This window comes from Stylophora pistillata, chromosome 5, assembly GCF_964205215.1.
Source record: "Stylophora pistillata chromosome 5, jaStyPist1.2, whole genome shotgun sequence".
Lineage (NCBI taxonomy): Eukaryota > Metazoa > Cnidaria > Anthozoa > Scleractinia > Pocilloporidae > Stylophora > Stylophora pistillata.
This window is the reverse complement of record NC_142523.1, coordinates 8269321-8285453: the sequence shown is the minus strand read 5'-3', so window position 1 is coordinate 8285453 and position 16133 is coordinate 8269321. Positions and strand designations below refer to the sequence as shown.

Here is a 16133-nt window from a genome sequence, read left to right as displayed (position 1 = left end):
TACAAATTCAAATCACAAACTCACTGATAAAATTTCGACATCCCCTTATGGAAATAGCTAGCTTGACCCCTGTTTATCCGCTTTTGCACACATGCAAAGTGTTTCGCTCACTCCATTCCACTCACCTCTCAGTTTAGAATCATGAAGAGAGTTAGCAATCCTTTGAAGCCTGTAAGATAATGACGCTGCACTAAGTGTACAAAAATTCTACTTCACGTTGAAGAGGTCTTAACATAACTGTTTCACTATCGAACATGTAACTTGTAAGGCTAATTGTGGTGTTAATGACTTTATGATAAACGATCGAGTTTTGTTTAACCCGCGATCAATTACAAACAGCTACGGTTACATTTTGATACAATTTTCATTCAGTTACGCAGTTAATTGTTAAACGGAAAAGCCCCAAATTTTACAGTCCTAACTCACTAATACAAGTTGATCGGTTTACCTCTGCCTGTGTTCCGAGTTCATGATAAAGCGTGCGTCTTTCATAAGCATTTGTGCTGCTTGCTGAGTGCTCTTGCGTGTTGAACAAAACTGGATTAAAAGAAACCACAATATTCTGTTTTCAACGTAGGAAAACATATCCCCGTGAACATATTTGTGCGTCAAGAATATATTCTTCATTAAACAAGAGAGAAACCTAAACCTTCTTGTGTAACCATACGGTATATTTTGCTCACCACAAGAGTAGGTTTCCGATCCGAGTAAGTTTGAATGATGCCACTCAGCTTATAATTCAGAGAAAAGTCAAATCGGAAGTCGGAGAATTTATTCCCCTTGGAAAAACCAAGAACGACCTTACGAAGTTTAACTGGTCGGTGTGAATCGTCCATACTGCCAAAGAAGAAAGTGCAATACAATTAGAATCTTAGAATGAGTCTAAACGGGAATGCCTTGGTTAAGTAGAGGTGGGGGAAGGAAAAAATTTTTCGCCGTAATACCTGTGACATACTTTTTTCAGCAGTCCTGGAGTCCCATTGGAAGGGACTGTAATGTTTTGATAGTAATCCTACCGGAAGTAGTCCTAGCGGAAGTTCTAAGACATTGCAAAGGATCATGGATATTGGTATGGGCAATGCTCTCCGGTTGTCATGGCGGATGAATAAAGACTGGTTTCGTTTTTTAGTTTAATCTGGGTTATTGCGCGGCCATCCAAGTGACATCGTTACTTCTCATAGGAAGCAAGGAGTGTTACATACTTGGAACAAAACCTACATTTCGCAGTACTTGTGTACAAGAATACTTCCAAAATTAAAAAATTGAGGACAATTATTTTTTTACCTGTAGTGAGACGCAGGAGAGTCAATTCTTCCAAGCCAGGCTGCAATCTATTTCAGACAAAAATAGAAACACTTAAGCTCATATTTTATCTCGCAGGGAAGCGTAGGTCAGCTCCAAATTCCTCCCAAGAAGAAGTCACCCTTTCAGGTCTATCCGCCAACAACAATGGTTTAGGCTTTTTTCTTTAGAAGAATTTAGTTTATAGCATTATTATCTCTAGTTTGTTAGTGATCTGCTTGTGTTAGGTTTTCCCAAACCTCGAGTCATTATTTCTCTGCCAACTCAAGCCCTCGGCTTAGAAGACACCTGTAATTGTTTTTTTCGGGCAGCTACCCTACTGCGGAAAACTTACATCTTCCACGTTTGGTATGGTTGCTGAGATGGCCAAAAGTCGCATGCTCACTCTATCAAGACTACTGATATTTCCTCCAGTGCTGCAGTGGGTCATAGTGGATTGAACGGTTTTCATACGACTGATAACAGCTTCAACAGCAGCTCCTCTGGCGTCATCATTAATAAGATGAACCTAAAAAATTAGGAAGCATGCACAGAAAATTGCTTTATATCTTGCATTTTCTTAAGTTAAACTCGATAAAGCTCAAAAATGATTGCTCAAGGATTGAGTTGTAGGTGAAAGCCTTCCTCGAATTCAGATATATAGTAATAAAAATTTGGTATTATCAAACAATTCATGTTTATCATGTTTATCATGTTTGATCTATAGGATTTCCACGTTAATGGTATCCAGTCTTAACTCTGTTGCAGATCAAAGTAAGGTACCTCATCAATGAGAAAAAGCTTGACCGACTGCACTAAGGATCTGTTGTCTCTCCACTTTCTAGTTATGCTATCCCATTTTTCCTGTTGATCGAAAGGGAAAAAAAATTCAGCGATGCTGAGACTCTACCTGACTTACTGACTGACTTACTAAATATCTGTATAGTTGACTGAACACCTGACTGATTTACTGACTGAATAGAATTTAACAACTTACTGAGACTGACTGAGTGACTGGTTGGTTATTTGATCGAATGACTGACTGATAACTGACTGACTGGCTGACAGATCAACTGAATTACCGAGTAACAAATAAAGGAGGGAAGTTTCTGAAGAAACTGCGATACTGCGTCAGTGGGTGGGGGAGAGCGGTTACAATATAATTTGGTTTTATCAACAGAGTTGATAATGTTAATTGACCTCCGTAAAGAGTTTCTCCTTTTCGCTCCGACAAAGGGTTAACACTCGATATCGATATGTCAGCTTTATTAACTCTTTGCTGTGATTCGCATGATTGACTTAACTACCTCAGTACTAGCTTTTTGACTAAATATGACTGGTTTATTGGCTCGTTAGGCGACCAACGTGAATGTCAGTATGGAACGTAGCTTGGAATCGGATCGATTTACACTTACAGGAGTGGTCATTATAACGTGGACGCTCTGCAGTTCATAAGGGTCATCAAACTCGCTGTCGCCTGTTACTTCTTTGCATCGTAAGCCAAACGGTTCAAATTTGGTGGACCAGTCGGTGAAGCGTTCACTGCATAACGCCTTCATAGGGGCCACTGCGTGTGAGGAAAGTCAAGTAGAAAGACTCTACATATCACTTAACTAAACGTTAAAAATCAACACGTTGGAAATAACTATCGAAACACGATGCAGCTAGCAACGTTTATAACTTGACAGCGTCTTCCACTATTTACAAACGCAATCGTCTCGAGATTTTTGTTGAATTTATTTTGTTAAAGGCCGAAATATAAGCCTCATTAGGCTACATCATTTGCTGTTTGGATTTTTTTTGTCATATCTATATAAACACTTACTATAAACTACTTTAGCTGTTCTTAGTCCACCCTCACTCTTCATAAGGAGACGAATAATAGCAAGTTCAAAAATCACTGTTTTTCCAGAACCTGTTGGAGCGCATACCACAAGTGGTCTGTCAGTGTACATCACCTGTTATTCAAAGGGAAAGCTTTAGTTAAAAATCAATGAAACGACACAGGCAGCAGCACTCCTGCTTACATATAACGCGTACGGTTTTAAGAAACTTCCGCTTCAAAGAGATTGTCGAGGTCCGATTGTCATGTTTCAACCATTACTTGTTATCATATGAAGAACTGCCTGTTATCTCAATGACAGGTATATAGTGATATTTGAGCTTCAAAAGTTCTGCCTTGATCAGGATGGAACGGAAGAGGTAACAACTTTTTACGGACTTCAGCACGAAACCACGTATGGGAAATAAAAGGTTTTCGTTAAATTTTTGTACCTTTCCCGAAGTCTACGGTAATTTTCACATTTCAACACAGATAAAAGACCTCCACGGCCCATCATGGAAAGAGAAAATATTGGCAAACACACAACTTTAAAAAATTTCTGAGGCTTTCCTGGCTCTGCATCTCATACAACGACAACAAAGATCGAGGCTGCTGGAAACGACATTCCCCTTGAGTGAACTGGTACTGGCTCGGCCAACCCCAGGATTCATTAGGACGCAGTATTAGCAAAGTCGCGCATTAATATCACTTGCTAAAATTCAACCCATCTTTTGGCATCACTTTTATACGCCTATTACTCAAGCAAACCACGATAGCGACGGCAACGAGGACGTGGAAAACAAAAGATCTAATTGGCGTGAAATCACCAAAATTCGCATCGTCTGCGAACCGAAACCGCGACGGCAAATTATTTCATTTCCATTTGGAACTCAACGTTACTCTTATACATTATGTTGAGGTTGAGGCGTGGCGCCGTAAGAGACATTAACCACTTGAAGCCATTTTCGAAATTCTAATTAAAAGTAGAAATTCATTTTTTAATCGACGTCTACCTTGGTGTCGCCGTCCTGACTGCTTAAGGTCACTATTAATCCTCTCTATCAAGTTTCCCAACGTAAATACTCCCGTTAAGCTTTGATCTAAAAATTGCTCAAAGTTACCGCACGGTATTAGAGTAAGGTTTACCTCGTCAAATACTTTTGACTGCACGATATTAAAGTAGGGAAATTTGCTGAAAACTGAACGAAATGGGTTGGCTCTGTATGATTAAGGAAAGCTGTAGATGCTCAAAGTATACTTTTCAGAATGTTACCTGGATAAAATCAAGTTTATGTTATAAGTTACTAAGGTAAACCTTTTATCCGTTGTTTAAGCTGACCGGGATATTCTTTTCAGGACGCGGTTATTTACACGAGCTCTAACCCAAACCGCGGTTTTATGCAAGACGGTGGGCCTCAGAGATTCTCTCTAAGGGGGTTCACTTAATTAAATAAATGTCCTTCCACCCCCTTACCATTGTTCACAGAAATAAATGTCCCAACAAAACGTTCGGCTAAATTGAAGATGGCTTAGGAAGCGGTTTTGTTCAACAACAGCTAAAATTATTTTAAATAAACGACACTTAATCAATCATTTACAACAAAGGAATTTCTTAATGAAATAAACTGCGATTCTCTTTCCTCTGGTACCGACATTGGCCGTCTCGTTTAAATTTCTGCAAGTATTATCATAAGTACTATGCTCGTCATCGTAAGTTGTAACTCGCCAAAAACCGTTTTCTTATTTAACATATTGAAATCGTTTTTAGTTTTAGCAAGGATACGTATCTCATTAACAGAGCGGAGCCCTATCCCTGCATTTGGGTTCTCGGGTTGACCTCCATAGTCTGAGGAGCAAATGAATAACAAGTTAAGTTTGCTTAAATATAACATATAAGAGAAGATGAGCTAAAGGTCTGTCACTATCGATCCACCGAAAGCTAAGCCTACAGACCAAGTCCTGTTTTTGCGGTTTTTCATGTTTTTCAGGCAAGTTGAGGCAGTTGCAACTTACTTCTGTCACACGTGAGTAATGTCTGGCTCTCGCTTGAAAACACACCTCGGAAAGCTATATTGATAGTTCGGATCTGTGTTTGACATCTATAGATTAGCAAAATTGTCTAAATTTTAAAAGCCATTATGTATGGCAATATTTAACAACACACAAAGACAAGAAGAACAGGAATGTGTGTCGTTTCACCTGGTATAAAAAGTTGTCCAGGAATGTCATAGTTATGCTGAGGGACTGAGGCCGAATAAAAGCTTTGATTATTTTCCTCTTTGAGGATGTCATCTTGAAAATCAAAGCCTAGCAAAAAAGTTAAGAATCAATAAGACTTGACGTGTTATTCGTGAAACATCGCTATGTTTGAGGCACTCTCCTGCCCAATGTTCATCTAGCATAACGCAATACGTTTAAAATACAGGGAAAATAACACTTGTTTGAGTTTCCAAATCTGATCAGCAAAGGTTACCACATACTTCAACCTTCCAAACAAGTGAACTAAAAGTGATTCTGAGCCCAATTTTACATTTTGGTTATACCGTAAAACCTGTAGCCAAACATCAAGGGTGTTCTTCGGCAAGTCATATATCTGTTATGGACTTCGGGACTTACATCAGCCAGAGGTTGGGAAATAAAAGTAAGCATTTTATTATTTTATATTACTTCTCGAACTATTTAACACTAAGCGATAGAAAGAAGTAGTACTGATTCAAGAAAGCCTACGAGCTTTTGTCTGTTGTACGCCATCTAAAAAGCACGCGTACGACTTAAGAGAGTTTATTGTACCTTCTGAATCCTCCACGCCCAGTTCAGGCACATTAAACGGAGCACCATGCAAATGAAAGTCACTGCGTTGAGTAAAGAGCTCTGGTGAATTTTGTGCCACTACTTCATCTTCAAAATCGGCTTCTTCTTCTCCATTGTATATTAACGCTGGTTGTAAATGCCTGGAATGAGTGCTCTGCGAATTGCTTACAAACCAGTCGTTATCTTTCTGGTTCCATTGGCTTCCATGGCTGTTTAGAGTTGATGCTTGAGTAACAAACGACGATGAGTCCACAGGGTTGAACGAAGTTCTGACCCTCCTGTTGTCGAAGTAGTCGGCGTTTGAACGAAAAAGTTGTGTGGAAGAGAGATCGTTTTGGGACATTTGTGACAGTATGTCGCCTAACATTGGCGGTGATGGTGGAGGTATTTGAACAGTTCGAGGCGTTGCTTTAACAGGAGGTCTGCAAGACAAATGTTACAAAGATATTTCTACTAAACTGCTGTGTTAGAAGGCGTTTATGTCTCCCCAATATCGGTGGAACATAAAAATGTCCGAGTCATGGCTAAATTTGATTTCGTTTTCGTTTCCATGTTTGATTTTAACCAGAGACATAGCTGAGAAAAACCGAAAAAATACAAAAAAAAACATTACATAAAATAACTCAGCGAAGACTGTAAAAAAACACTCCTTCCTCGTCCAAAAAAGTAAACAAAAAAAATAACTGAAATGTTGAGGTAAATATATATTTTTTAATTTTTAAAAGTAGTAGACCACACTTATTCCAATAATACAATAAAATAGTTTGTAAATCAGTTCCCTCTGTTTCGAACTCCTGTGGTTTAAATTCTATTCTTTCCTCATGATCTATCAACATCCCACGTGGGTTATTGAACCAGTAAGTTATTTTCACCAAGATTTATGGTGATGGATAAATATGGCCAAGATTCATCCTGGATGGGTCGTCGGAAACGGATTCTAAATAGCATAAGGCTTTACCAAGCTAAGAAAGAGTGTTTGGATTATCGAACATCCACATACGAGTAATATCAAGCCATTCATAGTTGTAAACATAAACCTGAGCTCGGACAAAAGGCTTTCTTGTTCTGATAATAAATATTAACAAAATCATGATTACAAAAATTCTGCGGCGAGCGCTGAGAGAACACATACGAGTATATCGATACGTTACAGTACGGGTTAGTTTGTTCAATTTTCCAAACACCTATACCTTGATATTTTGATAGCGTGAATGGCGAGAGAAGCCATTATCGTTTAGGTAAGTTTGAATTTTGGAAGCCATTCATAGTTGTAAACATAAGCCTGAGCTCGGACAAATGGCTTTCTTGTTCTGATAATAAATATTAACAAAAGCATGATTACAAAAATTCTGCGGAGAGCGCTGAGAGAACAATAACTTTTTGTTTAGAGTTTCGCCTGGGAATTATTTCAGCTCTGTAATCAGTCTCGTGCAGATAATACGAAAGCACAGGTGGGTCCTACCGCAATTTTATGCATGAAAAACAAGTTGAATAACGCTAATTTCGATTTATACACGGAAAGCTAATTATTTCCCCCATTTGTGCATGCATGATGAAGATGTACATCGAAAGATTAGAAAGTGTAACCTCCTGATAGAATCGTTTAGAAATGAGTTTAAAATAACAATTTCTTAAACTACGTTTGTTTTTAAACAGTAAGAAACTTCGGGGGAAAAGTCAACTTTTGGTGAAATTAAATGCTTACACAAAGCCTCGTTTCACATGTCGAGCTTGAGAATTCGGTGGTAGTTCCATGAGCCAAGCTGAATCGAGCTGTGTAAAATTTTACTTCCCTTATAACATATTCCCTGAAATGCAAAGTACAAATATCATGTAAACGGCAGGACACAAACCATTGCACTCAGCTCAGATACGACTTATGACGGCTTCCGAGAAGATAATTACAAATTGAGTTCAAGTTTGAAACAATATCTTACCTTGGTAAAATAACGAGCTGTCAGTTTTCTGAGGAAGGTAAATGCATGGTTTCTTTCTCTTTACGGGTATTTGAGATAATTGAGCAAAAATAAACGCAGAAAAAATACCGAATGATTAAATTCGCATCTGTAACAAATTTGTTTTGAACCTTGACAAGTTTCAGTTTTGGCGGGAAAAAAGCGTGCACGGCATGTCACACCGGGACGAATCTTAAACCGTGGGGAGTGTGGCAAGGAAATTTTTGGATTTTCTCGGATTTTTGCGCTTACGTTTATAATTACAAAGTAAAATCTATCTCAAAACATCAGTAACAAAACGAAAATCGGGAAAATACGGGCAATTATCATTCAGGACAACCAATCCATTGGTACCAAGCTTTCATTTCTGTTCAGATTTTGTTTATCTGTTTATAACAAGAAATTAGGCCTCAGGACTTTAAAAATCGTCACAACTTTGGAGGAAACCTAATAGTATTAAAATAGTTTGTTTGGAGAGAGACACGAAAGGGTCATGAAAAAACTAGGATGGGCAAAGGATAGTTAAAAATGGAGATCAATAAGTTTTGAAATTTGCAACCTGAATCATTTCAGACATTATCTGCAAAATGCGCAAGCCCAGCCCATGGTAGCTCTTTTATGCGCCGTGTGAAAGGACTGAAGGCTGTCCTTATAAAATATCAGGAATGCTCGTCGTTCCTTAGAGGGGTAAGAAATGGCTGACTGACTGCTGACGCTTAAGGTGCTGCAACTTTAAAAGACCACTTGGGCAGTTGTCAAAGTATCTTTACGCAGACCCTTTAGGTTTTCTAGCCTCTTTCTAGGCGTTTAGCTGATAAAACGAGACGCGAAAGTAAACGGCCCAAAAGGAGCGGAGGAGTGAAAATACAAGGAAGGTTTGGGTCAGGTCGGGTCTCAAGCCTCCCTCGCATTTTCCCCCCGTCGTTACCATTTACGTTTCCGTTACGTTTATTATTTCGCTATGTTTCTGGAACAGGCCACAAGTTTTCCATCTGAAAAATTCGTGGGAGCCATCGCCATATCCGTCACGCAGATGCCTTTGTTTTCTGGAATTACATTACTGAGAATAAGTTGTCTAAATATGGCCAAGACTTTTAAGCAAGGAATTTCAAGGAGGACATGCATAAGGTTCGAAATAGACGTTTTCGTCAATATTGACTATTAATAACGTTGCCTGTGCCAATTACATGCAATTCTTTCATTCCTGTTGGCACATAAAAAAATGATCTAAAGAGCAAAATTATGGTGTCCTTTCACCATAGAGTTCTTTATCATCAGAACCACTACCCTCCCAACCCCCCTCCCCCCCCCCCCCACTGAATCCTGGGCTATGTTACTGCAGCAGATTGATTTTCCTGTCTAGGTTAGAAAAATGGGAAAGTAAAATCTTAAATTTTCAAGAATTACTTCAATTAACTCACTTTAAAATTAACCAGGCCATTCCTTTTTACTCTAAGTTGCACAAATTACCAAAAACCCAATCTTATCACGAATTTTTAACACATACAAAATAAAAAGTTGAGTGGTTTGTTCTTCAACACTTCACAATCTCAGTTATGTCTTTTTCAACTCAGAAAACCATATTAAAGGTTGATCCTTCTTTGTGTTATGTTGAATTTCTTCTTTCAGATAGCATTCATCTTGGATGGTCAATGAAGCCATTCATTTAAAGCAAGGCTTTGCATCGTGTGGTGCTATGGCTTCTAGTTTCCTTCAATGAGTCTTTCCCTGTAAAAACAAAACAAAACAGGAAAAGTCAAATCAAAAGTAAACATGTTCTGAGTCACCAACTGGCAAAAGGAACACACAGACACATAGCACATGCCTTTTCAAAGTCAAATCCCTGCTAGGAAAGAGGGGGGGTAAGTTTCTAAAGAAACTAGTTCATTCGCTCTGACGAAGGGCTAACACTCGAAATGTCAGCTTTTTAACTCTTTACGGTGGCTAATTTACAATTTCAACTTAGTTGATATTACCAAATTATCTTGCTAGGAAAAGACAACTCTAGGTCAAAAAGGAATATGTGCACTAAGTTGACAATAAAAAAAGTTGACAATGTCCAACTATGTGAATCTGGAAAATTTGTCTCTTTCAAACTCTTTCATATATCCCATTTCTTTTAGGTCTTCTAATTTGCTGTATGTAATATGTGTAATGGTCAATAAAGTTGATAAAAAAAAAATGAAAAAAAAAAAACTTTGTATGGACAGCTGAGGAAGTCCACAACAAAATGCTCAGGAAAGGGGGAAGTGTTGACAAATGTCTAACTATAAATACTGGTGATAAGAAAAAAAATTTTCTTTTAAAACTTTGCCTGGACAACTGAGGAAGACCACAACAAAAAGGTAAGGACAGGGGGCAGTGTTGAGGAATGTTGTAATAATGTCCAGTGTTAATCTCTGGTTATGAAATTGGCTCGGAGAGGATTGATGGTAAAAATGGTACACTTGAGTTACAATAGTCCCTTTTACAGTTGTGGGCTGGGTGGCCAAGCCTTTGAACAGGAGTGAGGCTAAGGGTGACCCTGTTGTGATAGAGACCTGTATCTAGTTGGCATGATAACAAAGAAATTTGCATTTGAAAAGCAGCAACATCTGTTTCATAATAAGCTCACCCTTAGCCTCACTCCTGTTCAAAGGCTTGGCCCCCAAGCCCACAACTGTAAAAAGGACTATTGAACAGAAGATTTATCACATACTTACCAATTGAGATTGTTCCACACAGTTGATAAAATCTCTAACTTTCTGTGAACACTTCAGAGCCTGATTTGGATTTTGTTTGTAACAGTTTAGCACCTCATTCTTAAGGTGTTGGCAAGCAATGACCCTTGTTGGTACACTGTGGTTGGAAAAAATAAAAGAATCAGGTTACCTTTAAAATTAGTAAAAACACAACTGATACACCCAACAAAATCCGAAAATCACCTTGCAAACCAAAAGGCCAGTTCTGCAAGATTTCATCTCACTTTCAGTAACATGAACAATGCTCCAAGCTGTGCCCCTTTTGGTCACCGTGGTGGCTAGCAAGTGTCTTGGCAAGTAAACATTTCTGAAAGTTGCCCACTTGACAACCTGTGTTCCAAGCCCCCACATATGAGCTGCAATGTTTTTATTCCTTACTGTTTCTAATCCAAAGTTATCCCTTTATGCACTAAGATCAGTGTTGATATTCTCCTTTGGTACTGACAAGGAGAATTTGTTCAACAATCAGACTTTCTTAGGTTAGCAATCATTTCTTTTAATCTCACGATCTAAATAATTGAAGATCCAGCAGTATAACCATACAAAAAAATAAGATGGTCACTCTTGGCCTAAAATGTAATTTCTGGCCACCATGATGCAATGTAAGGTTGCCAAAAATTAATGACAATGTTGAAATAAATACTTGAGCTAAAAGCCTTGATGAAGCAACCATGTTTCCCCTTCTACTCCACACACTCCCATTCCCCTCTCCCCCCTCCCCAACTGCCCCTGGAGTTAATTCCATTCCAGCCTAAGGCCCCAAAGTTGCACAACAATTACTACTTGCCCCTCAGAAGCTTACCTGAATTTTTGTTTTGTTTCTTCCACAGCTTGATTAAATTTTTCCACTGTCACTTCCTCCCTTTCTGAAATCTAACATAAATGAGATTAAGGGATGTTGTCATTTCTGTGTCCAAACTAGCAAAGGATGTCTTGTTTAGCAAAGATTTGACTCAAAGGAAGATTTTTTTTTAAATAAAATCAATTTGTTTTTGCACAGCTTTCAAGCAGACCCTACAGCTTGTCAAAATGAAAACTTCATTACCATTACCTGTTTCTCCAAAGTACTAAGTTTTTCCGAAAGCCTTTTTTCTTTTGTTTGTGACTCAGCATCTTTCTCTTCTAACAGCTTTCTCCAATGGGTTTCTACCTCTTGTACATCCTTGTCCCCTAATTTGCCTCTGTTGTCTCTTAACCTTTTAGCTTCAACTTGTCTTCCCTGAAAAAAATAATAATAATAATAATATGATGACAGAACAAGTCATTGGTATGTAAATTAACTTTACAATGTTTAAGCACACTATAAGCCCTTCACTCTCAAGAATGGCCAGCCATGAATTTCTCCTCACAGCTTCCACATACAATCAAACAGAAGGGTAATGAGAAACAAAAAATGATCAACAAGGGAGGATATCGTTTGAAATTGACCACCAAATTCTTAGATCTAAAATTATAATTGATGAATGACACACAGTGTGCTAAATCATTATTTAGATCTTGGTAGTTTAGTTTAGTTTAGTTTAGTTTAATTTATTTGCCAGGGAATGGCAGGAGAAAGGAACAGAACTTTCGTCCCAATTGACACCTAACCCCTTTGTACCCACCCCTCCCCACCCCAGGGGAGGACATCCATCACACAGTAATCTCGTGCGTGGGAAATTAATGTCTCCTACCCCAAACCCTGCAGTAGACGGAACCTCCATTTATTCGTCCCTATCTGAGAAGACTAGAATATCTAACCATTTCAGTCTTGAGGTTATAGAAAGGTAGCAAATTCTTCTCAACTATTTTAAGACCTTGAGTGTTGGTCCGGCCGGGGCTCACACCCTCTACCTCCCACACAACAGTCCAGTGCTCTATCCATTGAGCTAGCTGGGAGGTGGTTGAAGGGTTATGCAGACAGGCAGTTATAAGAAAGAGAACCATTACATAGGAAATAATTGCTCTCAAAAATGTACTGCCACACAAAAATTTTCCTGATTATTCCACAGATGAAGATGTGAAAGGGGTAAGTTTTTAAAGAAGCTGTGGTGCTGCATTGGTGGGGAAGTATAATAAAAAAATTTGATTTTAACAACGGAGTTCAAACTGCAAATTTGCCACAGTTAAGAGTTTCAAAGCTGATGTTCAGATCTCCACACTAACTTTTCAACTTACTAGTCAAGTGACTAGTGACAACTTAAATGTTACGAAAGTTTCAGTTTGTTTGCCAGCCAAACAAGCTGGTGGAAATCGAAAAACCACTGGCCAAAACTGAATTTCTACTAGTCTGTGGCTAGTGGGCTAGCATTAGTGTTGAGCCCTGGATGTTTCAAGTGTTTTTGAGCTCTTCATCAGAGTGAAGCATTCCTATGCTTTGATAAGGGCTAATATGCCTGAACTTCTTTAGGGTGGCCAATTTACATTATCAACTCAGTTGTTAAAACCAGAAGAAGATATATGCCTTTTAGTGAGAACAGTCAACTTCCAGATCCAACACAACAGTGTTCCAATATGTGGATCCCTAGATAATTATGAACTATAATTGAAGTTTCTACAACGTCAAAGGTTTAAGTCACTTCCCAGTGATACAACTCACCTCATCAAAAGCGTCCTGCAATGCCTCCTGTATATGTTCTTCCTGATGTTTTATTCTGGCTTTCTCATGCTGCAGTTCCTGCCAAATCTTGTTGACGTCATCTGTTAAGTCCAACATTATAAAGAATCATATCAAATAGAGTATTTTGGCAAATTGAATACACGTCAAACAGCTATCACCAGCCACTCTTATCCTAAATAGACATTATGATAATGAATGCAATTGACATACATTCTCAATACTTAAATGACCCTCCAGGCATGGGATATAGAAGAAGGCTTCATTTAAGCTAGCTTTGCTACATTGGATGAACCTGGATAAACATGAGTATAAAAATACAAAATATGCAAAATACCCTACCCTGGGTGACATCTTCATCGCCTTTCAAGGGTAAGTCAATTTCTCCTCTAAGACGTCGAATAACCCTTTCAGAAATCTATATGTTTGGTAAAAACAAAAGATGGCTTTATTCAGGTAGATTATACACCGAATCGAAATATGGCATCCAATTTGAATTGCCATTGTTCTGGACTTACTAGCCTCTCATGCTTGTGATAATCCTTTTGTGTTTCCACGTGAAGACGAGGCTAGTAAGTCCAAAACAATGGTAATTCAAATTGGATGCTATATTTCGATTCGGTGAATAGAATGCAGTATTTCAAAATTTATCCAATTTCAATCTGGTTGTTAATTCTTAATCATCAAAATCAAGTGTTAGGTGAATGTCACTAGGAGGTAAAATTTGCTGTAATTAAAGCTATTACAGAAAGTAAATCCTGAAAGTAGAATTTCACCTGTACTGCACAGATAATGTTTAGGCACAGTAACCCTAATTTCACTCCTGCAAGTGATCAACAAGGAATTTCTCCTCACATTATCCATGCATTTTCATGCACAGAGGTTATGAGAAAAAAGAAAATATTGATGAAGAGGCTTAATTAAATACTAAATTCCCAAAGCTACAATTACAAGATATCTGAAGGACAGATTAGAGTCCAGGGAGTAAAAAGGCTTAATTAAGAGAGGCTTAAGGTGGCTCGTACCGGTTTTCATCTTTTTGATGGTTTGTAACTTTGAAAGAATACAACAGAAAGACTGACCAAGGCCAGTTCAACACTTTTACGGGGTTGAATTACATAATCATTGGTTGTCCAAAAATAACTGTCATTTCGTCACTAGCAGTTTCCATGGCAATGCTTTCATAGGCTTATTCAGACGCATTTTTTAGCTTGTGCCTTAAATAATTCGAAAACTAACCCGGTGACCCCCTGATTTTTTTCAGTGATTGCTTTTGACACTTGAAAAAGAAAATGCACAAAGATTTTTAAAAAATTTTACAGAGCGGAATTTCAGAAAATCTACAAAAAGGGCAAATTTCACACATCACAAATTTCCTTCCGTAGAATTTTCTGTTTTTTTTTTCTGATGATTCCTTTCGACGTTATTATCATATTGGAACAATAAAAAGAAGGGGTCACCAGACTTGTTTTCATGCAATAGCTTTCGTGAGTTTAGCAATTTCCACGCACATTCTCCCGCTTTTAAAAATCTGGATTCTATAAGATCGACATTTGCTCATGATCTGTTTTAGCTACTGCTGGCAATTGCGTGTGCTTGCGCGAGCACCTATGATCTGATGTTTACAGTCGTTTACTGCTAAGAAAATCATTAAACAGCCGTAAGAAAACAGCCTCCCGAGCTCATCTTAAAAATCCTACACGTGACTTCTGGCTATATCATATTCTTTTCCTTAAAGTTTCAAAGTCTTCTTCCACTTCCAGTAGATTATCTTTCACTTGAGTTCTTCTTTTTTTGCCGTCGCAAGATTTGATATCAGTTTAATATTTCTTTTAAATGTGAAGTGAAGCAACCTTTACTTCTCCGAAAATCGTCTTCGTTATCTTAGTTTCTATCTCCTGCATTCACAGTGGCCGTTCAACACCTCAAATACAAGCTCTTAGGTAAACTTCTCACAATAGAAGAAAAAATTCCATGCGCCGCCATCTTTGTTTTGAATTTTCATCTTTTGATCTCGCGCTTCTTTCGCATGTTTCTCTCGCGTGCGTCACGCAAGAGTGACCTGTTCCCCGCGCGAAGAAACTGGTACGAGCCACCTTAATTAAATACTAAATTTCCAAAGCTACAATTACAAGATATCTGAAGGACAGATTAGAGTCTGGGGAGTAAAAGGGTGTAAAATCGAGTGAAAGAGCCACATGTTGAGGAAGCTGCTCTCCACAAACTTCAGCTTTTTAGACCTTACACTCTAAAATTCCGGATCATCCTCGGTGTAAAAACCTGACGAGGTTTTCTTTGTTTCATGAGGTATTGTTTTGCTGTACGCTATTGTTTATATGTTTAATGTTTTGTTGTCTTTAATGTTTTACGTCACTCGTGAGCTTCACAGGTTTTTACACCGAGGATGAGCCAAAATCTCTTCAACTACAATTTTCTTATAAATATCAATCAGAAGATTGGACATGCTCACAAAATTTTCCTGGATGCTCTCTTGAGAGTTAGTAAAAATAATCTAGGCTCGAATTTAATTGAAAAAAACTTGTTCCCAAATGGACAAGTGTTACTTACACAACACGAAACCTGTGTAATTTAATTTCATCTTGAACTATTTTAGAACAAATTGTAAGCTTTGAAAGTTCAAGAATATTGATAGGACTCTGCAATATTGAAACGAGGCTGATGAAACCCTGTTTGCAGTCACCTGTTTCACCTTTAACTACTGCTTACCTTAACGATTCCTGGTGTTCCTTCCTCTTCTGATCTCTCAACAGTTAATCTCTTTGTTGATTCACTATTCCCCATGGCGTATTTTCACGCAAAGGTATTATGTGCCCAAAGGTATATTCAAGTGCTTTCTAGCCTACGAAGCAGCCATGTTGGATTACAGATGGTGCCCGAGATAAGTCCTGGGCAGCGGACAAATTGCC

The 16133-nt window shown here is 38.3% G+C and overlaps 2 protein-coding genes across 2 annotated transcripts in view; both read right to left on the bottom strand.

Annotated features, from left to right (window-relative positions):
* Window positions 1-9178, bottom strand: part of LOC111339849 (putative ATP-dependent DNA helicase HFM1) — a 30602-nt gene extending 21424 nt beyond the window's left edge. Inside the window, exons 1-14 of the mRNA XM_088760657.1 lie at window positions 7852-9178; window positions 7620-7722; window positions 5894-6336; window positions 5303-5410; window positions 4887-4949; window positions 4250-4320; window positions 3107-3239; window positions 2697-2848; window positions 2065-2145; window positions 1637-1810; window positions 1285-1331; window positions 684-837; window positions 449-537; window positions 126-169 (exon numbers count right to left, since the gene is read on the bottom strand). Of these exons, the coding sequence (XP_088616783.1) occupies window positions 126-169; window positions 449-537; window positions 684-837; window positions 1285-1331; window positions 1637-1810; window positions 2065-2145; window positions 2697-2848; window positions 3107-3239; window positions 4250-4320; window positions 4887-4949; window positions 5303-5410; window positions 5894-6336; window positions 7620-7669 (1609 nt within the window). The 5' untranslated portion in view covers window positions 7670-7722; window positions 7852-9178. The remainder of the gene's footprint in view (window positions 1-125; window positions 170-448; window positions 538-683; window positions 838-1284; window positions 1332-1636; window positions 1811-2064; window positions 2146-2696; window positions 2849-3106; window positions 3240-4249; window positions 4321-4886; window positions 4950-5302; window positions 5411-5893; window positions 6337-7619; window positions 7723-7851) is intronic.
* Window positions 9179-9290: 112 nt separating this feature from the next.
* Window positions 9291-16114, bottom strand: LOC148730074 (uncharacterized). Its single transcript, XM_088760666.1, has 7 exons — window positions 15934-16114; window positions 13549-13624; window positions 13189-13289; window positions 11662-11829; window positions 11413-11483; window positions 10572-10707; window positions 9291-9597 (listed from the first exon to the last, which is right to left on the bottom strand). The coding sequence occupies exons 1-7, from the start codon at window positions 16006-16008 to the stop codon at window positions 9583-9585; spliced, it is 642 nt and encodes a 213-aa protein (XP_088616792.1). The 5' UTR covers window positions 16009-16114; the 3' UTR covers window positions 9291-9582.
* Between the last annotated feature and the right edge of the window lie 19 nt (window positions 16115-16133).

Coding starts and splice junctions, on each gene's coding strand:
- LOC148730074 (XM_088760666.1), bottom strand. CDS start 16,008: ATGGGGAATAGTGAATCAACAAAGAGATTAACTGTTGAGAGATCAGAA. Junction 13,290..13,548: donor CGATGAAGATGTCACCCAGG/GTAGGGTATTTT, acceptor TGGACTTAACAG/ATGACGTCAACAAGATTTGG. Junction 11,484..11,661: donor TTAGTACTTTGGAGAAACAG/GTAATGGTAATG, acceptor CATTTATGTTAG/ATTTCAGAAAGGGAGGAAGT.